This window comes from Brassica napus, chromosome C7, assembly GCF_020379485.1.
Source record: "Brassica napus cultivar Da-Ae chromosome C7, Da-Ae, whole genome shotgun sequence".
NCBI lineage: Eukaryota > Viridiplantae > Streptophyta > Magnoliopsida > Brassicales > Brassicaceae > Brassica > Brassica napus.
Window position 1 is genome coordinate 49124704 of NC_063450.1, and position 23753 is coordinate 49148456.

At 37.8% G+C, this 23753-nt stretch overlaps 4 protein-coding genes and 1 pseudogene across 5 annotated transcripts; 1 reads left to right on the forward strand and 4 right to left on the reverse strand.

The window, feature by feature from the left end:
• Window positions 1–82: 82 nt before the first annotated feature.
• LOC106398274 (cysteine-rich receptor-like protein kinase 10) lies at window positions 83–3004 on the forward strand. Its single transcript, XM_013838859.3, has 8 exons — window positions 83–666; window positions 760–1178; window positions 1248–1385; window positions 1492–1610; window positions 1696–1906; window positions 1998–2235; window positions 2314–2464; window positions 2543–3004. The coding sequence occupies exons 1-8, from the start codon at window positions 149–151 to the stop codon at window positions 2864–2866; spliced, it is 2118 nt and encodes a 705-aa protein (XP_013694313.2). The 5' UTR covers window positions 83–148; the 3' UTR covers window positions 2867–3004.
• A 286-nt stretch (window positions 3005–3290) lies between these two features.
• Window positions 3291–6202, reverse strand: LOC106398250 (cysteine-rich receptor-like protein kinase 15). Of its 2 annotated transcripts, XM_048763056.1 has the most exons (8): window positions 5326–6202; window positions 5105–5242; window positions 4885–5003; window positions 4564–4774; window positions 4221–4458; window positions 3986–4136; window positions 3564–3892; window positions 3291–3452 (listed from the first exon to the last, which is right to left on the reverse strand). In XM_048763056.1, the coding sequence occupies exons 1-7, from the start codon at window positions 6161–6163 to the stop codon at window positions 3569–3571; spliced, it is 2019 nt and encodes a 672-aa protein (XP_048619013.1). In that variant the 5' UTR covers window positions 6164–6202; the 3' UTR covers window positions 3291–3452; window positions 3564–3568. The 2 variants fall into 2 exon arrangements, with proteins under 2 accessions (XP_048619013.1, XP_013694292.1); XM_013838838.3 differs by having other exon boundaries at window positions 3291–3892; window positions 5326–6200.
• A 639-nt stretch (window positions 6203–6841) lies between these two features.
• LOC106398237 (cysteine-rich receptor-like protein kinase 24) lies at window positions 6842–11150 on the reverse strand. Its single transcript, XM_048763058.1, has 7 exons — window positions 8960–11150; window positions 8677–8796; window positions 8204–8325; window positions 7884–8100; window positions 7568–7808; window positions 7335–7488; window positions 6842–7238 (listed from the first exon to the last, which is right to left on the reverse strand). The coding sequence occupies exons 1-7, from the start codon at window positions 9765–9767 to the stop codon at window positions 6912–6914; spliced, it is 1989 nt and encodes a 662-aa protein (XP_048619015.1). The 5' UTR covers window positions 9768–11150; the 3' UTR covers window positions 6842–6911.
• A 222-nt stretch (window positions 11151–11372) lies between these two features.
• On the reverse strand, window positions 11373–14510 carry LOC125575508 (annotated as a pseudogene).
• A 1041-nt stretch (window positions 14511–15551) lies between these two features.
• On the reverse strand, window positions 15552–23703 carry LOC106398301. Its single transcript, XM_013838880.3, has 14 exons — window positions 21838–23703; window positions 21617–21742; window positions 21424–21524; window positions 21120–21330; window positions 20798–21035; window positions 20565–20718; window positions 20145–20460; window positions 17937–18782; window positions 17429–17563; window positions 17133–17254; window positions 16821–17034; window positions 16486–16723; window positions 16250–16403; window positions 15552–16173 (listed from the first exon to the last, which is right to left on the reverse strand). Exons 1-14 carry the CDS (start codon window positions 22679–22681, stop codon window positions 15841–15843), a joined length of 4032 nt encoding a protein of 1343 aa, XP_013694334.1. The 5' UTR covers window positions 22682–23703; the 3' UTR covers window positions 15552–15840.
• Window positions 23704–23753: the final 50 nt, after the last annotated feature.

Sequence of the window (23753 nt, forward strand, 5' to 3'; positions counted from 1 at the left end):
TATAGTCTCGTCAAAATGCCAACTACGAATAGTTTCTTCCTTTGCTAACCAATCTTGACGTGCATTTCTACTAATGAACCGATCAAAGGCTATGCATAAAATTTCTCGCATTTAATATTTTTTATACCATATTTTAATAGTTTAGTAGATGAACACAAGTTGGACAAGAATTTTGAATACAAAAACCTTTGACTTTTCGTCTGCCACTCTTCACAAAACCATCCCCTGTTTCATTGTAATCTACAGAAAGAGAGAGAGAGAATCAAAATTCAAAAAAATTATTTCAACAGTTATGTCTTCTTGGGCCTCTTTGATCTTCCTTTTCATTTTCTCCTTTCTCACAAGCTTCAGAGTTTCTGCTCAAGATCCCACTTACGTATACCACATCTGTCCAAACACGACAACTTACACCAGAAACAGCACTTACTCCACCAACCTCAGAACACTTTTGTCCTCTCTCTCTTCCAGCAACTCCTCTTACTCCACCGGATTCCAAACCGCCACCTCCGGACAAGGCACCGACAGTGTCACCGGACTTTTCCTTTGCCGAGGAGACGTCTCGCCGGAAGTTTGCCGCAGATGCGTCGCCTTTGTCGTCAACGACACCTCAACTCGGTGTCCTAATGAGAGAGAGGTAGTGCTCTATTACGACGAGTGTATAGTAAGGTATTGGTTGATCCATTCACATAATCAATATACAATTCTAAAACGGGTATTTGCTCTCTTGAGTTTCTTTAATCTTGTTTTGTTCACAAACAGATACTCTAACCGGAATATTCTCTCGACGTTGAATAGAAATGGAGGTGTAATCTTGAGGAACACCCAAAATATTACATCTAACCAAAATGACCAGTTCAGAGATTTGATCTTGTCAACAATGAACCAAGCCGCCAGTGAAGCTGCGGACAGTCCTAGAAAGTTCGATGCGAGAAAAGCTGACTGGACTGCATCACAGAGTTTATACGGATTGGTTCAGTGCACTCCTGATCTGACAAGACAAGACTGTTTGAGTTGTCTTCAACAGGGCATCAATCAGTTACCCACCGATAATATTGGAGGTAGATTTCTTGTGCCTAGCTGTAGTTCAAGATATGAGCTTTACGCCTTCTACAACGAATCTGCCATTACTACACCTCCACCGCCACCACAACCGCCGGTTTCAGTTCCTCCGCCACCTGGTTAGAACTCTGTCTTCACTGCTCCCACTATCTAATATTAAAGCTAATGTAATGATGTTTGAATAACAGAGAAAGGTGGGAGTTCAAGTGTACTAGTGGTAGCCATTGTTGTACCTACTATAGTGGTTGCTCTGCTTTTCATAGCTTGTTATTATTTCCTTGCAAAGAGGGCAAAGAAGACTTATGGCACATCATCTGCATTTGATGGTAAAACATTTTAAAATGATGAATAATCTTTAGTTGGGTTTGAAATTTGATTAATGTTAATGCTCAGCGTCTCTTTCCTGCTTCTAAGACTTTATTTATGCACCAGGGGATGATATAACAACCGCAGAATCACTGCAGCTTGATTACAGATCAATCCAAACTGCTACTAATGATTTTTCTGAAAGTAATAAGATTGGCCAAGGTGGATTTGGAGAGGTTTACAAGGTAATTATAGTTCCTTAACTGCCTTCAGATATATATTTATTTTCATTACCATTTTGGGTCAACATAATGGTGGTGAAAACGGTAGGGTGCATTATCGGATGGCACTGAAGTTGCGGTGAAGAGACTGTCAAAGTCATCAGGACAAGGTGATGCGGAGTTTAAGAACGAGGTTATTCTTGTTGCAAAGCTACAACATAGAAATCTTGTTAGGCTTCTCGGATTTTGTCTAGAAGGAGAAGAGAGGGTGCTAGTCTACGAGTACGTGCCCAACGAAAGCCTTGATTACTTCATATTTGGTTAGTTGCATTTCTCAGTGATTTTTTCGCCAAATCTTGACACTTAAGTTGCAAATCTTTAAAGCTGATGCTAATCTATGGATGTGTACAGACCCTGCAAAGCAAACTCAGCTGGATTGGTCTCGGCGATACAAGATAATTGGTGGAATTGTTCGAGGGATTCTGTATCTTCATCAAGATTCACGGCTCACGATTATACACCGTGACCTTAAAGCAAGTAACGTTCTTCTGGATTCGGATATGAATCCTAAAATTGCTGATTTTGGAATGGCAAGGATCTTTGGAATGAACCAAACAGAGGAGAATACAAGCAGGATAGTGGGGACCTAGTAAGTTTTGCCATTTACTTTCCCTCCATTAATGAACTTTTTTTTGGCAACACACTAAAGTCTTGTTGATGGTTGCAGTGGTTACATGTCTCCTGAGTATGCAATGCATGGTCAGTACTCAATGAAATCAGATGTCTATAGCTTTGGAGTGTTAGTTCTTGAGATTATAAGCGGCAAGAAGAATAGCAGCTTCTACCAAACAGATGGTGCACATGACTTGGTTTCATATGTAAGTGTTTAGCCAATCAAGTTCCATACTTACCTGACCATGTTTGCAAGGTGCTGATTGGTCAAAATAATATTCTAGGCATGGAGGCTTTGGAGTAATGGGACACCGCTAGACCTCGTGGATCCAATTATTGTAGATAATTGCCAAAGGAATGAAGTTGTTCGATGTGTCCATATAGGTCTTTTGTGTGTTCAAGAAGATCCTGTAGAGCGTCCACCCTTGTCAACCATTGTTCTGATGCTCACTAGTAATACTGTGACATTACCCGTCCCTAGGCAGCCAGGTCTTTTCTTTCAGAGTAGACTCGGAAAAGACCCGCTTGATTCAGACCAATTTACAACGACCAAGTCTCTTCTACGGTCTGTTGATGATGCCTCGATCACAGATGTATATCCTCGTTGAAGACAAACGTTTATATTCTTGCCTGATTTCTAAATCAACCCGGTGTTAAAAAATAAGCTGATTTGTAACTATTTGTATTGCTATTGTAGCCACAAACATGTATGAGTTGTATATTATTTACACGTTTTTCTTGTTTGACTTGTTTTGCCTAATTAAGCCTCTAATAAGCCTAACACGGTGACCAATAGCATGATCTTTGTCATCTTAACCAGTGTTTGTGAGCTTGTTTAGATCTGCTAATCCTGAAAAAGAAGTGTTGGAGTAGCGGACAAGGCAAAGCGTGGGCGATGTGTTGGATCCGTTTCTTACCAGTTTAAACAGCAATCGAAGTTTCTCTCCTAAAATGTCTAATGTTGAATTCGTCAAACTGGCTGTCCTTAAACCTCCAAATACGGCCATGGAAATGAATCTCAAAAGTCAAAAGTCAGTGCTAAAAATTAATTATATTTTTCTTTGTTTTACAAACCATACATAATGCAAAAAAAAACCCATATGTAATGCATATTGAAAACTAAAGGAAACTTGGAACTTGCATCAAACACCACAACCAATCTGGCTTACAAATGGTGTTATCTGATTTCATTTTCTGTAATAAACAGAAAAACCAAATTAAAACTAAACAATATTGAAAAGCTACGAAAGTTATTTAACTTGTTTTCAATAGTACGATTAGGTTCAAACATTAAGGTAAGAATACCATATTCACCGAGAATATATATCAGTGATGGACGCATCGTCGACAGATGTTGGATCAGACTTGGTTGTAGTAGACTGATCCGAGTCAAGCGGGTCTCTCCCAGGTCTGCTCTGAACGAAAAAACCTGGTTGACGAGGCACTGGTAAAGTCACAGTCTGACTAGTGAGCATTACAAAAATGGTTGAAAAGGTCGGACGCTCTACAGGATCTTCTTGAACACATAAAAGACCAATATGGATGCATCGAACCACTTCACTGTTCGGGCAGTTATCAATAATAATAGGGTCTGCGAGGTGTAACGCTCTACCGTTACTCCAAAGCCTCCACGCCTAGAATATTAATCAATCACTCAATTCTTGCAAACATCGCTTATTATTGAAAGAGAGCTAAATACAAAAAACACGATTGCCTAAAAAACTTACATATGTAACTAGGTCATGTGCGCCGTCTATCTCGTTGAAGCTGTTGTTCTTCATACCGCTAATAATCTCAAGAACTAACACTCCAAAGCTATAAACATCTGATTTCATTGAGAACTGGCCATGAATCGCATATTCAGGAGCCATGTAACCACTGGAATCCACAACAAAACTATGGTAAATTGGCAAAATCATGTTTAACAAATTTCAATTAAGAAAAGTTAAGTGAAAGACTTACTAGGTGCCAACTATCTCGCTTTTGTTATCATGGGTTTGGTCCATTCCAAAGATCCTGGCCATTCCAAAATTGGCAACTTTCGGATTCATATCTGCCTCGAGGAGAATGTTACTTGCTTTGAGGTCACGGTGTATAATTGTGAGCCGTGAATCTTGATGGAGATAAAGAATCCCCCGAGAAATCCCTCCAATGATCGTGTATCGTCGAGTCCAGTCCAGCTGACCTTTGTTTGAAGGGTCTGTGTGTGCATCCATGAATTACAGTTAGATCTACAGATTTTTAATATGAGTATTCAAGAATATGGCTAAAGAATAATTGAAATAAAGAAATAAATGCAACTGACCAAAGAGGAAGTAATCAAGGCTTTTGTTGGGCACATACTCATAGACCAATATCCTTTCTTTTTGTTCTAGAGAAAATCCTAGGAGCCTAACCAAATTTCTATGCTGAAGCTTTGCAGCAACAGCAACCTCGTTGTTGAACTCTGTGTCACCTTGTTTTGATAATTTTGACAGTCTCTTCACCGCAACTTCAACCCCATTTGGGAATGTACCCTATATGTTTTGATCAGCATCATCTTGTTATCCAAATGTATTGACATAAAATTTCAATAAAAAGTACAGAAGTTAAGGCAAAGTTAAGGAGCTAAAAGTAATAATAGTACCTTGTAAACCTCGCCAAATCCACCTTGGCCAATTTTATTATTTTCAGAATAATTATTTGTTGCAGCTTGAATTATTCTATAATCAAGTTGCAGCGACTCAATGGTTGTAATATCATCTCCTGTTGCACAATAAGCCGTAGCAATCAGATGAGACCCAAAACAAACTGATCAGTGACATAAGCTAAACTTAGTTAAGGTTGTTATTCACTGAAATCTTTACCATAAAAGGCTGGTGCATTATCTGAAGTCTTCTTTGTCCTCTTAGCAAGGAAACAATAACCAGCTACGGAAAGCAGAACGGCCACTACAATAGCCACAACAATGGCTACTATCACCATTTTAAAATTCCAATGTTTACCTGCATATAAAAAAAAAGACACTTGCTTGAGATTGGATAGTATTGAACATTTTGAGAAAACATAGGAAGACGAATTAGTTCACCAGGTCGTGGAAGAGATGAGACAGGAGAAGTAGAGGCGGAAGGAGGTGGTAACAGCCGTTGCGGTGGCGGCGGTGCTTGTTGTTCCGGAGGTTTACCAGTGCCGGTTTCATTGAAGAACAAGTAAAGCTCGTACCTAGCATTACAACTAGGCCAGATAAGTGTACCCCCAATTTTGTTAAGAGGCATTCCATCGATGGACTGATGCAGGCAACGCAAACAGTCGTATCTTGACAGATCAGGAGTGCACTGAACCAGGCCGTATAGACTCTCGAGTGCGGTCCAATTGGCTTTTATTGTATAGAACTTCCTAGAACTGTTAGCTGCTTTGTCGGCAGCTTGGTTCATCGTAGTCGACACCAAATCTTCGAACCTGTCTTCTTGATTAGATGAAACATTGCCGTTCAACCTGATATACCCTCCATCGTATATAACTGTCGATATAATATTCCGGTTAGAGTATCTGAGCATGCACTCGCCGTAATAGAGCACAACCTCACTCTCATTCGGACACCACCGAGTTAAGGTTTCGTTGACGGAGAAGGCGACGCAGCGACGGCAAACTTCTGGCGAAAGATCTCCTCGGCAGAGGAAAAGTCCCGTGACCCTGTCGGGATCGCGTCCCACGGTGGAGTTCTGGAATCCGGTGGAGTAGGAAGCGTCAGGGGAAGAGATGGAAGACAAAAGGGTTTTGAGATTGGTGAAGTAAGTGCTGTTTCTTGTATAAGTTGTTGTATTTGGACAAAAATGGTATAAGTAACCAGGGTTTTGAGCATAAGCTCTGAAGCTAGCGAGTAAGGAGAAAAGGACAAGGAAGATGAAAGAGGTGCAATAAGACATGGTTCTGACTTCTGTCAGTTTGTGTTTACATCATGAAGCACTCATTTATATAACGAATATATTATTTCTCTCTTTGTGATTTTTGTAGATTGCCGTGAAACGGGGGATGATTTGTGGAGTAGCGACGACGGTAAGTCAATCAAAGTCAAAGTAAACTCTTTTTTTTCTTCTTAATGTCACTTTTATTATGCAAAAAAAAATATGGACGTATAAAGTGGGTTTTGAGGAAGTCAGACAAGAACAAGACAAGAAAAACATAGCCTTTTGAACTTTCTCGTCTTTCTTTCCCTCTTCTCATATACTCTTATTTATGATGTATACATAGACAAGTGTATATATGCCTATTCTTATTTTTTAATGTTGAATAACACATTACCTGGAGAAAAAGAACACATTACCTGAAACATATTTTAACAACTTCAACGAGGAGCCAGATCTCTAATTATTACATCATTTATAGTATGGGATTTGGGCCGTATCCTAGACTGCCGTGAATTTTGGTTGCGACTAGTTAGAAAGAAGAATCCAAGAGATAGAGAAACAGATAAAATGACAGAGTCGATAGTGAGCATCGACATGATTGTTGACAATTTGGGACGACCAATGGGATCTACAAGGAATAGTGATAATTAATTATTGTGTGTGAGTGTTTAGTTATTGTGTCTCTTGTCAATTTAATAACGTGAACTTCGGTGTACATTAACAATGAAATTACTATTGGGTCTTGGCTTATGGAAAGACTATAATCTCAACGAGGATTAACACTTGTAATCGATGCATCATCGACAGAACAAGCAAAAGACATGATACTAGACTGACCAATTGTTAACCCCTCGGCTAATGGGTTGGCTCCATCCCTGAAGAAAAATCCAGGTGGTTGAGGCACATGCAGAGTAATTGAAGTATTAGTGAGCATCTGAAAGATTGTAGACATGGTTGGACGATCAGCTGGATTTTCTTGAACACATAATAACCCGATATGGATGCATCTAGTGACTTCATTCTTATCATAATTCTCTCCAACGGCTGGATCTAAAAGTTCCAACAATGATTCATTGTTCCAAAGCCTCCAAACCTATTTATTCATTTGTAAAGATATTAACAACCATGATCATAGTGAAAAAGGAGAACAATTTTTTTTGAGTTTACGTGTTGGCGTACTAGAACTCACATATGTGACCAAGTTTCGTAATGAGCCATCTATCTGATGGAAGCTACTATTCTTCTTGCCACCAATAATCTCCAGAATCAGTACTCCGAAGCTATACACATCAGATTTCATCGAAAATTGCCCATTAGCCACATACTCAGGAGGCATGTAACCGCTGCAAAACATATCAAAAATCACTATCAATGTTACCAAAAGGACAGACAGATTATCACTGAGTATGTGCAATTACTTACACTGTTCCGACTACTCTTCCTGTATTTGCTTCAGTCTGGTCCATTCTGAAATTCCTTGCCAATCCAAAATCAGCAATTTTTGGATTCATATCGGCATCTAAAAGAATGTTGCTGGCTTTGAGGTCACGATGTACAACTGTGAGCCGTGAATCTTGATGAAGATATAACATCCCTCGAGTGATTCCTCTAATAATGTTGTGGCGTTTTCTCCAATCCAGTTGACTCCTCTTTACAGGGTCTGCACATCCAATTTATAGAACCAGTAGAGTATATATACCTATGAGACTAAGAACTAAGATTAAATGAATATATTGTTTCTTACCAAAGAGGAAGTAGTTGAGACTTTTATTGGGCACAAACTCGTAGACAAGTATCCTTTCTGCTTCTTCAACTGAAAACCCGAGAAGCCTAACCAGATTTCTGTGTTGGAGCTTTGCGACAAGAAGCACCTCGTTCTTAAACTCTTGTTCACCTTGACCAGAATTTGTAGAGAGTCTCTTCACAGCAACTTCGGTTCCATTCTGGAACGTTCCCTGTGAATTCGTTTGACCTTAACACACTATCAGAATTTATTTTCTTTTTTGGCACCTGAGTGTATAACGTAAACAAGTAATTGAAGGTTTAAGAACATTATGCCTTGTAAACTTCACCAAATCCACCATGACCAAGCTTGTTACTCTTTTGGAAGTTACATGTTGCAGCTTCAATTTCTCTAAAATAGAATTGATATGAGCCTGAGGTTGTAATGTCATCTGCAACTGAAATCATAGATAGTGTTAGGTTGGATCAACTGTTTTAGCGGAAATATCGGTAGCCTCATACCAATATCTGGTGGTGCAGTACCATAAGTCGTCCTTGACCTCCCTTCAAGAGAGAAATAATTGAGAAAAACAGAGACAGAAGTAATATAAATATATAATTAACATTGATGTCGAAATATACTGAATCTGAAAACATTCAATTCATACCCTGAACTCATAATTTTATAGCGAGGTTATGGCTTCCAAGTTAAAACTAATTAAGATAGGCATAGGCTCAAATCTTTATATACTAGTGTTGAAATCATTTCCACAATTATGTGTCTTTGTGCCAAATAGTAAAGAACTCACTTTCAGTTTGCGTTTTTCTCCTAATACAAAGAGCAACCCCTAATGAAAGCAGCATACTGATCACGAAGGTGAGAACACCAGTGATTCCCACCACAACTCCAATAGGTATCTTTCTGTCACCTGAACAAAGCCCAAATCACCTATCATTATAGACGTTATGGCGAAAAATATGTTGCAAGCTATTAACGTATTGCTCAACCTACATTAATGAGTGTAACTCACGGAAAGTGACAACAAATTCAAGCATGGTTAACTAAGAAATTACAAAAACAAGAGTTTTTACCTTTTTCAGGAGGGGGAGTTGGATCTGGCGCTGCGTTATCCTCAAAAAGTCCAAAGAATGGATCAAGATCCCATCGCATGAAACAGCTCGGTCTCTCAGTAATGCCACGTTGTCTCCCACTGCAGCACGATCTGTAGTCATCCAGGTTCTTTCTTAAACATTGTTCACAGTTCGACGGAGAAATATCTTTACTACATTGCACGAAACCGTATATACTCCGCGAAGTACCAAGCTGTTGTCTGTCCGCCCCATAATACATGGTGTTGGACCCTGACGACGACGAGGTAGCTTCGGCTATCACACGACGCATCAAGGCCTCCCATGCATTATCAAAGTCTGTCAAGGTGACTTGGATAACTGGCTCTGCCTCTAGCGATTGAATAACTGGTACCACATCGAGCGATCCAAAGAACGAACGGTTGGAGTAACGTACCATGCAAAAAGTATCAAATTCTGCCCAAGCGACACCTTCTGTCTGGTTAGAGCATCTGTCTATCAACCCAACAGAAGCAAAGTAGATACAGTTGGAGCAATTTTGTCGATCAGAACCTGGGATGCACATCCCCAGACCATATGCCCTGTTCTGGTCTTGTCCCATCTGATCAGTGGTGTATAAGTCGTTATTAGCGGGGACATTCGAAGAAAGAGACGAGAGCAAGGCTCGGCGGTTTACGTCGTAGGCATGATTGGGTGTGAAAGAATCAGAGAAATTAAAGCATTGCAGTGCAGAGACAGAGACAGCACAAGAGCTTATGAGCACAAACCAGAAGACTACTGACAAGTTAACGGCCATCTCCCACTTTCCCATTGTGTTTTGTTTGATGTCTGAAACCTCCTATTTTGAGAGATTTAATTTTCACACATAATTGAATATTCAATCCTAGTGCGGATTTGACCAATCTTCATCGATTTTTTCTACGGAGACTTTGCATAATCAATCGATGGATGTGATGTTACCGTGAGACGTGAGTAGACCATATTCGATAAAGGTAATTGGTTTTATCATAACCGGTTCAGTGAAGACCTAGTCTAATGGTGACCCATTTCTTAATAACCGGGTCTAATGATGACCTGTTTCTCCATGAAGTAATGTTTTTGAAAGTGCAATTTATAAGCCATGCCATTGGAAGGAAGAGAAGAGAAGGTGAGACGGCGGTTTTTTTTTGTCCTAAGTACTATTGGGTCTGAAACTCCCCATGTCAGTCATGTATTATTGTGCTGTAACTGTAGATACAATGAGACTTATGAGGACAAAAACAGAGGATTGAGAAGGAACTCATCTGGATCATTGTTTTTTTTAAAGAGATTGTAACTATAATATTATCTTAGTATTTGTATTTTAGTATTTACACATATAGGCTACGCATGTTCTCATTTTTTACCAACTTAAACAGCACTTAAATTTCTGATGTTGACTTCCTCAAAGTGGTCCTTGAACCAGCCTACACGGTCATTAAATATACCAGGGTTGAATAAAAATGTAAGTTGGTAATTGTACAAAGATTGTTACAATTATATGAAAGCCAGCAAGATTAAGACGTTATAGATGTGCATTGACCAAATCTAAGAAAAGAGAAGGCCATATGACACATGGAAACGAGCAAAACGAATCCAGCAATCTGAATCCATGACAACCAAAATGCTAAATCCTAATTCCTAAATTGAGTAGAGCAAAGACAGAGAATGCACCGAGGGAGAACACTAATGGCATCTTCATGCTGATGCTTGTCTCAAAAAAACAAGCTAGTGGTGCTTTCTCTTTCATTTTTTTCTTTCTCTGGGAGCCATTTGAATATTCACTTACGTTGAATACAAGGTTGAAGATGTGACATATCACTCATTTGGCTTATTGTTCATCTTGGCTTTTTTCTTGGAATGTGACAACGAAATAACTGCTCATTAGCTGCTTGCTTCATATTTATTATCTCTTTAGTAGTTTCGTAAAAAGGTCTCCATTACTTGCCTGACCACTTTCTTTGAAAAACAAACAAAAACTAAATTTACAATGCGACAAATACGGAGAGGAGCACGCTGGTCAAAGATGAAGTATGTTTAATTTATTTCAATAAAACCAACTTAATACAAACCAGATCTGCAGCAAATGAATTATAAGGCCTTACCAGTTGTAATGGAGCCGAGAAACTCATATTTTTTTTTATCATACAAGAGGCGTTAGAACAGATTTTATTGTTCAGCTAGGCTTAAGATCGGTAACGAGATTAAAAACAGAGAAATTAGGGAGAAAACAGCAAATCTGATCGGTGCCAACGCACCTCTAGGACTATGAGGCAGGAAGGATACAAACCTCAGTTAAACTAAAGTTCTTGGGGAACTGGTAAAGTAACTGTGGTACTAGTGAGCGTCAAGATGATTGATAGCAACATTTTGTGTTATTATTAAACAATTTGGTATATTGATAAAACTATGAAGCCATTCCTTTCATAAAATAATATTACAATGTCGAAGGGATAAAGAGTTTGTATGACCATACCTTTGATCATTATCTCACTATTCAACATAAGTTTTTGAATCATTACATTACAGTTTCAGCTTAAATTATATTCATTAGAAGTTCCAATGACCCAAGGGAACATCTTCAACGAGGATCGAGGTCGGTGATAGTTATATCATTAATGCTCTGAGAATATGACCTGATTGTAGATTGGCTCGACTCAAGTTCCTCCAAACCTTGTTTCTGGTTGCGTCTATTTTGAAGGAAGAATCCAGGTGGCTGAGGAACAGGCAAGATGAGGGTATTGCTAGTGAGCATCAACGTGATTGTCGACAAGTTGGGACGATCTGTTGGATCTTCCTGAACACATAGGAGCGCAATGTGGATGCATCTTGTCACTTCCTCGATCTGATAATTCTCTACAATGTTTGGATCAACTAGCTCTAATGGTGACCCGTTTTTCCAAAGCTTCCAAGCCTGAAACAAAATGTTATTATCTGTCAAATTTCCATCGTAGGTTAATTTTGTTGTTGTTCAGTTTAGGTACTAACTTGGGTGACAAAATTCTCAGCTGTTGCATCTGACGTCTGGTGGAAGCTGCTGTTCTTCCTGCCAGATATAATCTCAACTAAGACGCCGAAGCTATACACATCAGATTTCATTGAGAATTGGCCATGAATCAGATATTCCGGGGGCATGTAACCGCTGCAAGATTAAATTTATATTGTGGTCAAGAAAAGATTGTTGAAACTTCATTTCATAAGCCATCAAGGGTATTAAGTATTTACTGTGTCCCAACTATCCTGCTTGTATTAGCTCCACTTTGGTCCATACCAAAGATCCTTGCCATCCCAAAATCAGCAATCTTTGGGTTCATATCAGCATCCAAAAGGATGTTACTCGCTTTGAGATCACGATGTATGATAGTAAGCCGTGAATCTTGATGAAGATAAATAATTCCTCCAGTGATTCCCCCGATAATGTTGTATCGTTTCTTCCAGTCTTCGAACTGTCTTTTCTCTGCACATTCAAAAGTAATTAGATACTCATAAAATATATTCAGAGAAATATGATGGATATAATCCATGAATCTATACATAAAGATATGCTTTTTCCACATACCGAAGAGGAAATAGTCGAGGCTTTTGTTGGCCACAAACTCATAAACAAGAATTTTTTCTTCCCCTTCAAGACAATACCCAAGAAGCCTAACAAGATTTCTATGCTGAAGTTTTGCGACAACAACAACCTCGTTCTTGAACTCTTGTGCACCTTGTGATGATGTTTTTGACAGTCTCTTCACCGCAATTTCTGTTCCATTAGGCAGCATACCCTACAAAATGGATTACAGCTTACTTGAAATTGTCCATTCTGAATTTTTCAGGAGATGTAAAGAACCAGGTAGCTAAATTAACTACATATAAGTACCTTGTAAACTTGGCCGAATCCACCTTGACCGACCTTGTTACTCATTGCAAATTTGTCTGTTGCAGCTTCAATTGTCTTGAAATCAAATTGCAGGGAGTGTACACTCGTAATACCAGCTGCATAATCAAATAAAAAACACACGCATATCTGATATCAACAACTTCTCATCATCTGCTAGTGTAATAATTTGTTCTTTCTTTTTAGGTTCCGGGGCGTTTATTAGGGAAAAGTAAAGCATATGAACAACACTCACATTGATCAAAATCAATTTCTTGAGTTGATTTTTTCCTCCAACAAAGTACTGAAAATCTGCCAGCAATCAATCCCAAGATGATGATGATGATGATGATGATGACAACAACAATTGGAACAAAAAGCGCCACAGTCTTCCTCGTTGACATTTTTCCACTACCTAAAAGAAGTACAAAACAAAACATTACAAGTTACTGAATCTTTCTATATTTATTATGATCATAGTCATGGCTTCGTAAGGACTTACTTGACTTGGTGACGTTGGATCTATTGGCTAGAGGTGGTGTTGGAGGAGTTGGGGGTTTAGACACCGGTTGTGACAACGGGGATCTTGCAACAATATCTTGAAAAGCTCCGAAAAACGGATATAACTCGGTCCGAAGAAAACAGCTTAGCCTCATTATAATCCCTCCTTCCTGCCCAAGAAAAAACTGCTGGTAGAAATTAACACTTTCCTGGAGACAAAGATTACAGTCAGCCTTCGACAGATCAGGCGTGCACTGCATTAGGCCTTAGAGAGTCTGAGAATCAGGCAAGGCTGCTACATCTGCCGCCTAGTATCTGCCACCAGACCATGTTGTGTCTTTATTTGAGGAAATTGCTTGACCCATACGGAGAGTTAATCCCTTCCATGCTCTAGAAAAGTTTGTTGCATTCATTCTGAGATCCATAGGGTTGGACACATCGATACTCGGCTCTAACTTGAGGGATCCAATGAAAGAAGTATGGGAGTATCTGATCATACAAAGAGTTCGGTTTGATTGCCAGAACGAAGCTTCTTTCTGGATCAGGCAGTTCTCTACTAAAGCATAGGATCCAGACATGATACAAGCTGAACAAACCTCTGGTTCAGTACCTGGGATGCACATCCCCGTGGCATAAACTTTGTTAGGAGATTGGCCTATTGAGGCGTTGTAGAAGCCTCGGTTAGCCGGGACATTAGAAGCAAGGGATGTGAGGACAAGGCAACAGTTTGTGTCGTAAGTAGAAAATGGTGTAAAGAAGCTGGTGTTCATGCAAGGAAGCGCAGAGACAAGACCAGTACATGTGAGGACAGACCAAAAGAAGAGTAAGGGCATGTTCATGGTGATTCTTGTTTTAGTATAGCATAAAGCTAATGAGAGATGAATTTTTTTGTTTTCTAACCAGTTTCATTTATAGGTAGGGACACAAGGTTCAAGATGACTGATCATTCCTTTGACTGACTAGTCGAGTCTTCTTGGCCTTTGTGAAGACTCTTTAGCTGCTTCACAATTGTTATCTCTTTGGTATTATCGTAACCACATTATTTGTGAATAGCTTAGAACAAATAAATATCAAATTAAAGAACAAAATTTGTATAGGACAAATACAGCGAGGATGAACGTGATGGCCAAAAACGGATTATTAGACATGAGAACTGATATCCACGAAACCAATTCTTCCACATAACAAATCTGCTATAAATATAAAGTTGTCATGGAACTGTCCCTTTAAACATATACTGTACAAACGAAATTTTAAATATACAACAAGGGTCTAGATCAGTAAAGAGAGTAAGCAGATAAAACAGAGAAATTTTCGTTGGGCTAACGAACTAAAACAGAGTTTCTGTACTTCGTCGTGAAGAGACACGGGAAGACAATTAGACAAACAAGGGTTACCTTAATCATTAACAAAAGTATTACGAGACTTCCAAATGAAAAAAACAAAAACAAAAACAAATGGCACAAATGCAACAAGCTTGTCACTTTCTCAAAGCCTGAACTTGTCAAGCGTTTCAAATTTATCAAACGTAACATCATTTCAAGGGCAAACTCGAATGCTGTACTGATGATCATTTGTATACTAAAAATGGCACAAATGCAACTACAACAACAAAAATCACGAATGATGGAAAATTTTCATTACGAGTCTTTTATGTAGTAAGATTATTAAATGATAAAAGAAAAAGAGAGAAACACTCATTAGGATTCACATGATCCCCATCTTGGATTTAAATCTCCCATTGTCAAGTTCTTAGGCCGAACTGGCGTCAGCGGAAAAATCTCAGGCGTCGACTCATTCTGATGGTAAGCCTACCCTGGTGGTGGCTGCGTATGAAGCTGACGTATATATGGAGGTGGAAAAGCACAACTTTGTTAGTTCGGTGGAGGTTGATACATCCAATATTTTTTGGAATATGATAAATGTACTGTTGATGATGCTATGGTTTGTAACCATTAGGAGCATTTATGTATCCCAACGAATAACATTTGTTCCATCAAATTATCTCTTTGACTGCCCAGCGTTTTTTGCGTGCTTAAATCGCTCCATACATTTTCAGCGTTTTGTCCGCTTTTATAATCATTTTGAGTATTGTCTTAAACCATCCTCTTGGAGATCCCATTATTGATTTGAAACAAATCACAATATGTTGGTAGCCAGACGCATTTGGTATATTTTTCGAAGAGGTAACTTCAAAAAAGTGAAACAAATAAATGAAAATGGGGTAACGGACACACCGTTGATTCTGTAGCTGAGTTTAAGTACCATTAGGGCTGAAAAACATAGTGTATGGACATCGTTTTACCGTAAATAAGTTGGAGTACCCTTAATCATTAACTAAAAACTTCCAAAATTCAAATTACAAAACTTGATTACAAATTTACAATCACACAGAATAAAAGGGAGATGGAGGTCTAATCTGAGAAAGAAAACGCAGGGAGATTCAAGTCCTAGCACCGGAAAAAGGACTTCAGAAGTATTAAAAGGACATCAAGATTGATCTTCAACGAGGATTTAACTCACTAATGGTTTCATCATTGATAGAGAGAGGGACAAATTTTCCAGTAGATTGACCTGACTCCAAATCTTCAGCTGATAAGTCTTGATCACGTGTGCTTTTGAAAAAAAATCCAGGTTGGTGAGGCACAGGTAAGGTAACTGTGTTACTAGTGAGCATCAAGATGATTGTCGACAAAGTTGGACGATCAATAGGATTTTCTTGAACACATAACAATGCGATATGGATGCATCTGGTAACTTCACTGCTGTCACAACTCTTTCTAACAGTTGGATCCACAAGTTCTAATGGTGAGCCATTTCTCCAAAGTCTCCATGCCTACACAAGGATAGATCGATTAAATACCTTGAAATATGATTGTAGTCAAAAGAAGATTGTTTTGATGTTTACTTACATATGTTACCAAGTTGCTACTATTACTCTCTGTTTCGAGGAAACTACTATTCCTCTTGCCATTAATAATCTCCAGAACTAAGACTCCAAAGCTATATACATCAGATTTGGTGGAGAACTGGCCATGCATTGCATACTCGGGAGACATATAACCGCTGAAACATAGAGTGGATTTTAGCATGTAAATGACAATCAAAGACTTCAATTCGTAGGATCTCAAAGAGGATGATAAATTACCATGTTCCAACTATTATTCTTGTATTTTCAATGGTTTGGCCAACGCTAATAATCCTGGCCTTGCCAAAATCCGTAATTTTCGGGTTCATATCTGCATCTAAAAGAATGTTACTGGGTTTAAGGTCACGGTGTATAATTATAAACCGTGAATCTTGATGAAGATATAGAATTCCTCGAGCAATCCCAAAAATGATCTTGTATCTCATTGTCCAATCCAACTGACCTTGCTTTTCAGGGTCTACACATCCATGCATACGCATAAAACACAGATTTCAAGAATAGTTATATCATTATTATTCCGATAAAAAATAGTACTAGTATTGACCGAAACCTACCAAAAAGTAGATGATCAAGGCTTTTGTTAGGAACAAACTCGTAGACGAGAATCTTTTCTTCCGACTCCAAACAAAACCCAAGAAGCCTAACAAGATTTCTATGCTGAAGCTTTGCAACAACAAGAACCTCGTTCTTGAACTCTAGTAGTGCACATTGTCCTGATGTTTTGGACAGTCTCTTCACAGCAACTTCAGTTCCGTTTGGAAGTATACCCTAATGGAATTGACATTTTTACAAACCCATATTGATTCGAAGTTTCAAACTTTCAAGTGAAGTAACAGAAAAAAGAAGTTGAACAAACTTAACTATACCTTGAACACTTCACCGAATCCACCTTGACCTAGCATGTTACTCCTCGAAAACTTATCTGTTGCAGCTTCAATAGTCTTGAAATCGAATTGTAATGAATCTGTATTTGAGATATCATAACCAGCTGCAAAGAAAAAGTGTACTAATGTTAATTAAGCTGAATGCTCAAAAACCCTTATCCCCCCCAATCATTGTCAACCATAATTTCACGGATTTTGAAAAAGACTTTTTATTTGGAAGATTGATTTGGAACCAAAATGGACATGGGTAGATACCAAGTTAACAACTATAAACTCACTTTGAAAATCAACTTCTCGGGACGATTTTCTCCTCCGGTAAAAAGCAAACGCAAGAGCGAGCAGCACCAAGACGATGGCAATGACACTCGCAACCACAATTCCAACGATAGCTCCCACTGAAAGGGAATCTCCATCTACACAGTCACCAGTTACCAAGTTAAAGAAGATTACAAATAAATAAATATATAAAAAAAGTTAGAGGATTTTTCTTTTTGGTCAAAAGTTAGAGGATAACGCCAAGTGAAAATAACATAAAAGATTACAGATTTCTTTCTTCTCTACATTTTTTGACAAATCATCTTCTCATCTTTTTACCTAAATTATGATTACATAAAAACTGAAACTTAGTACTCCTTAATCACACGTTTAGGAAATATTTCGAAAGTGTCATGTTCAATATTTTTTTAATTCAATAGTCATCTAAACGTTGTCAAATGTTTTCGACATGATATCTTATTTATATTCCTCTTTAAAAAATTAGTTTTATATAACGTTAAAAGGGTATACCTTTCTTTGCCGCACCGTCTCCGTCGCCGGTCAAAGGTTGCAGCGGAGGTGCTCCGGAGATAATATTATCAAAAGCTCCCAAGAACGGATAAAGATCCCACCGGAAAAAACAGCTCGGCCGCCTAGCAACGCCGCCTTGATTCCCACGGCAACAATCTTGATACCTCCTAACATTTGCTCGGAGACAAGCCTCACAGTTCCCCGGAGACAAATCCGGAGTACACTCCATCAAAGCGTAAACTCGCTGAAACGTCGTCAACGACGTGATATCCGCTGCATAGTACTTACCACTAGAAGACGATGAAGCTCCACTGCGTCCCGATGAAGCCGAATCTATCATACGAATCATAAACGCATCCCAAATTCTTTCGAACTCCGACATGTTAATGGTGATGTTCCCGGTGTTGTACCTTAATGAGTTCGGCTCAAGATCCATCGATCCGTAGAAGGAACTGTTCGCATAGCGGACCATGCAGAGAGTTTTGGTGCCTGGCCATGAGAACGCCTCTGTTTGGTTAGGACAGTTTTGTATCATCTTCGTAACCGCTTCAGTTATGCAGTCTGAGCACTCTTTTGATTCAGCTCCAGGGATGCACGAGGCCATCGCGTAGACTCGGTCTGGGTCTTGTCCGAACGAGGAGTTGTAGAAGAAACCGCCTCGAGCCGTGACGTTCGAGGCAAGAGACGAGAGGATGAGTCGACGGTTTGAGTCATACGTAGTGTTTGGTCTGAAAGTTCCCCCAGTGTTTCGGCAAATCTGTCCGGACACTGAAATGAAACAAAGGGCCACAAGGACGGATAAGAGAATTGGAAAGAGACTGGTTCGACACATTTTTTCAAGTCTATGTTTACTCTTTTGGTTTGTTGAATAGGTAAATGTTAAATAGGCGTATATGTTGGATTTGTCAATAGTGGAGGCTCCAAAATATTTCATGAGATCAACATTTGACTAGAATGTTTTTGGAGCCGATCATTAATTTGGGAAGTCAATGTTAGCGTTAGTTGAAATCGAATTATTTACATAAAAATTTGGAAGGTTTTAGAAGATGTTAACGTGTGTTACATTTTGTTCACTGGTTATTAGCGTACAAAATAAAGGACCGCAGTCACATAAACAACATTACTTCATTTTGTTTCTTCAAGTGGCATTAATTCATTTTGTTTGTTTTGGCTGAGAAAACGACGTAATATTTTTGTCAAGCGTGACGTAAATACACCAAAATTAGTCTGATTAAAATACACTGCATAATTCAGCAATTCTTATTTTGCGAATGAGATAAAGGTTTTGTCCACTAGGGCTTGACATACAAGGAACAAGTTTCAGGTCTTGTAAAAATCAGGTTCAACTGGAGTGTGGTAAGAGACTCCTCTGTTTTATTCATGTTCTCAAAGGCTATATTTGTAAAAAAATTTCTTTGTTATATAATACCTGAAGATAATCTGCAAATATTATTGAGTGGCCCTGAATCTTTTTTTATCCATAGACATAAAACAAATGACACGCCTTTGTCAAAGAAACACAATAAAACAGAGCCATATGACCTTTAAGCTTCGGGGTTTTTCGGTTGCTTATTTTCCAAGTTACTCCCTCGGTTTCAAAAAGATCCATATTTTAGAAAAAAAAATTATTTCAAAAAGATATATATTTTATATTTTCAATGCATAAATTAATTACAAATTGTAAACTTCAAAAAACATAATAGTGTTTATAAAAATTTTATTGGTTAAAAGTTGTGGGGAATGATTGATAACGGAAAATAATGCATTGGTAATTAAAATTTGATATGTTTTCTTATTAAGCGTGAAAAACTTAAAATATACATCTATCTTTCTGAAACCCAGAGAGTATGTGTTATTTGTAAAGTTTCTTTTATAACCAAACTTACTCTCTAAATTTTAATATCGAGTTTTATGCTAAATCAGTCAAACTGAAAGCGAACGTTCAAACTTTTACATATGTGGACCATGATTAACTCGGGTTCTTAGAGTGGGGTTCTTAACGAAAGTTAAGAAACGATTTCTTAATTTTTAACTAAAAAAAACTAAGAACTGGTTCTTAAAGTAGAAACAGTTTCTTAACTTCTGCTAAGAACCCCACTCTAAGAATCCCGGGTTAATCATGCTCTAAAACAATGTGACAATCCTTTGTGGAAACTAAAAACAAGTAAACCAAACAGAACATCTTGACTATTCAACGAGGATTAACATCAGTGATTGTTGCTTCATCTACAGAACAAGTATAAGACTTGCTGCTCGATTGACTCGGGTTCAATCCCTGGGATAACGTGGTCATTCCTGGTCTGTTCCCGAAAAAAAATCCAGGTGGAAGAGGTACAGGCAGAGTAATAGAGCTGGTTGTGAGCATTTGGTGGATCGTTGACATAGTTGGACGATCTGCAGGATTTTCTTGAACACATAAAAGTCCAATATGAATGTATCTAACGACTTCATCGATCTTACAGTCTTCTTTGATACCAGGATCTATGAGATCAGGCAATGATTTGTTCTCCCAAAGTCTCCAAACCTGTAGAAGTTACACAAAATATATATATTCAGAACTTTGATCATTTTTTTAAAAGAATCAATCAAAGTTTGAGACTTCCACTATATATGGTTATAGTTACTCACATATGTGACTAAGTTGTTAACTAAACCATCAGTCTGGCGGAAACTGCTATTCTTTTTACCACTAATGATCTCAAGAATCATTACTCCAAAGCTATATACATCTGATTTCATCGAGAATTGGCCATGTATCACATACTCAGGTGGCATGTAACCGCTGCAAAAATACGTTCTAATTAGCTGCAAAAGCGTATGTTTATCGAAATTCATCAGGTCCAAATAAAGTATATACTCACAAGGTTCCAACTACTCTTGATGTATTGTCTACAGTTTGGTTCATTCCAAAGATCCTTGCCGTTCCGAAATCAGCAATTTTTGGATTCATATCCGCATCTAATAGAATGTTACTAGCTTTGAGATCGCGGTGTATGATCTTGAGCCGTGAATCTTGATGAAGATATAAAATACCACGACTGATCCCACCGATGATGTTGTGTCTCATTGTCCAGTCCAACTGAACTCTCTTACTAGCGTCTGAATAGTCATGCATAATCACAAGTGGCTATGTATAAGAAGAAACAACAAAGAAAAACTATATAGAATTTATAAACAACTGACCGAAGAGGAAATAATCAAGGCTTTTGTTAGGAACAAACTCATAGACGAGTAACTTTTCTTCTCCTTGAAGTGAAAAGCCAAGAAGTCTAACAAGATTTCTATGCTGAAGCTTTGCAACAACCACAACCTCGTTCTTGAACTCTCTTTCACCTTGTCCTGCTGTTTTTGAAAGTCTCTTTACTGCAACTTCAGTTCCATTCATGAGGATGCCCTTCGTAATTATTACAAATAAGACATAATCATTAATTTCATTATTTCCTCAAGAAAGAAGCAATATATAGATGTGAAAACAGCTTATAAGTACCTTGTAAACCTCACCAAATCCACCTGCACCAAGCTTGTTCAGCTCAGAAAAATTGCTCGTGGCAGCTTCAATTGTCTTAAAACCAAATTGAACAGATTCCGCTTCATTTACGACCAACAGTAAGCTCGTCAAAAAAAAATTCCTAAGCAACAATGAGATTCTTATGATTACAATACCAATTGAAGCAACTCACTTGAAAGTTGTATATCTTGCTTTTTCTTTCTCCTCTTGAACATAAACATGCCTACATAAATCAATACTATGATAACAACAATAACTACAACTATCGCTGCGATAACTCCTCGAGAGACATTTTTATCTGCACAAAAAAAAAAACATTACACAACAAAAAAAATACATTACACAGCGAAAAAAAAACAAAACTGCTCTGGCATTGTTTTTAAAGTGACTTGCCTTTTTTGGTAATATCGGTCAGATTAGGTACAGAAGGACTGTTTGAAAGCGGAGGTGGATCATTAATATGATCAAAAGCACCAGAGAAATTATACAATTCCCACCGGAAAAAGCAACTTGGCCGCAACATAATGACACCTTTTTTCCCATGATACAATTTTTTATAGTAATCAACGCTTGACTTTAGACAAAGACTACAATCATTTGAAGAAATATCTGGAGTGCATTGCATCAGCATCAATATGTTCCCGTAAACCGGCACTGGAGCTACATCCTTTGCATAGTATTTACCAGACAATGATAAGGAAGTAGATGAATTGTTTCTCACCGAGGAAGAAACTCTTGTGATCATACGAAGCTTTAACCCGTCCCACACACTATCAAACTCCTCCTGGTTTTCTTTTCTTATGTCCATTACATTATGGAACGGTGTAATAGGCTCCAAGGCGAGGACCCCATAGAGGGACTTACTAGAGTAGCGAACAAGGCAAAGGAACTCGTCACCTGACCACACGAAACCATCTGTTTGGTTCAAACAGGTACTTAGTAAACTATCTGAGGCGTCCTGGATACAGTCGGAGCAAGCTTGTGGTTCAGCACCTGGAGCGCACATCCCCAAGGCATAGACTCTGTCAGGGCCTAGCCCGATGGAGCCGTTGAAGTAGCCGGCGTAAGCCGTGACGTTAGAAGCAACAGTAGAGTTGAGGAGACGGCGGTTCTTCTCATATGGACTATTGGGTTTGAAAGTCCCAGCAGCTTCATCACAAGTTTGTGCAGAAACAAAAATGGGACTGAAGCTTATGAGTATGAAGCAAAGGATTGATACAGAGCTCTTCTTTCCCATTTTTTTTCTTCTTTAAATAATAATTCAGATCGTTTGTGTGTTTTGGAATGTATGGATCCTTATCAGTTTGTCCTGAACTTTGAATATTACACCTCACTGACAACGCGCTATACTACTTTTTTCTTTTCTTTCTGTTAGTAAAATACAACACGCAGGACTACAAGATTGACTTTTTTTAGATTTACGTCGGTGACTTCTCCCACTAATATTATATTGGGTTCTGGTTAGAGTGAATTTTTTTTTTTGTCAAGACTAACATTTAATATATATTATTGGAACAAAATCGATGTGGAAACCATTTTCTTAAATAACATCTAATCTTCTATTCGTCAAAAAGCGACAACTTTGAATTTATTGGAACAAAAATGTGACAGCTCTGAATTTTTGGGGGAGACTTGTCAAAAAATGATGTATGTGAGTTAAAGTGAAACTCTAACACCTTAATATAAAAATAAAAATATTTTTGTTTAATAATAAATAGTTATGGTAAATATGTGAAGTAAATGACAGATTAATCATAAGAAATTAATTTACATATCATATTACAAAAGTTAATTGAATAAAAAATAATATAATCACTAATAACATTATAAAAACTAAATAGTAATATTTAAAAAAATCTTAATTAGTTTGGATGATATTTTTTATTTAACAAATGTTTTAATTAATTTGGATAGGTATATATGTTATTTGTAAAGTTTCCTTTTTTAACAAAATTTTACTCTCAAGTTGTGTTTTAAAAAAAAGAACTAATCTTTTCTCTCCAAATTTCAACAGTGAGTTTTTTTGCTGAATCAGTCAAACAGAAAGTTAACGTTCAAACTATTTTACATGTGGACATAAAACTGGTGACTAAATTATTCGTTTCGAAACAAAAAATCCGGATATATGTAATTCTACGAATAAAAACAAATATTAATATGAAATATCGGTAAAAGACAAAGCAAATCACAAATACTATAAAATTTAGGAACGAATATCCGATCCGATCAATTATATGTATATATATACATATATTTAAAAAATTATATATGAAAATTATATAATTATTTTATTTTATGTAACATTTTAT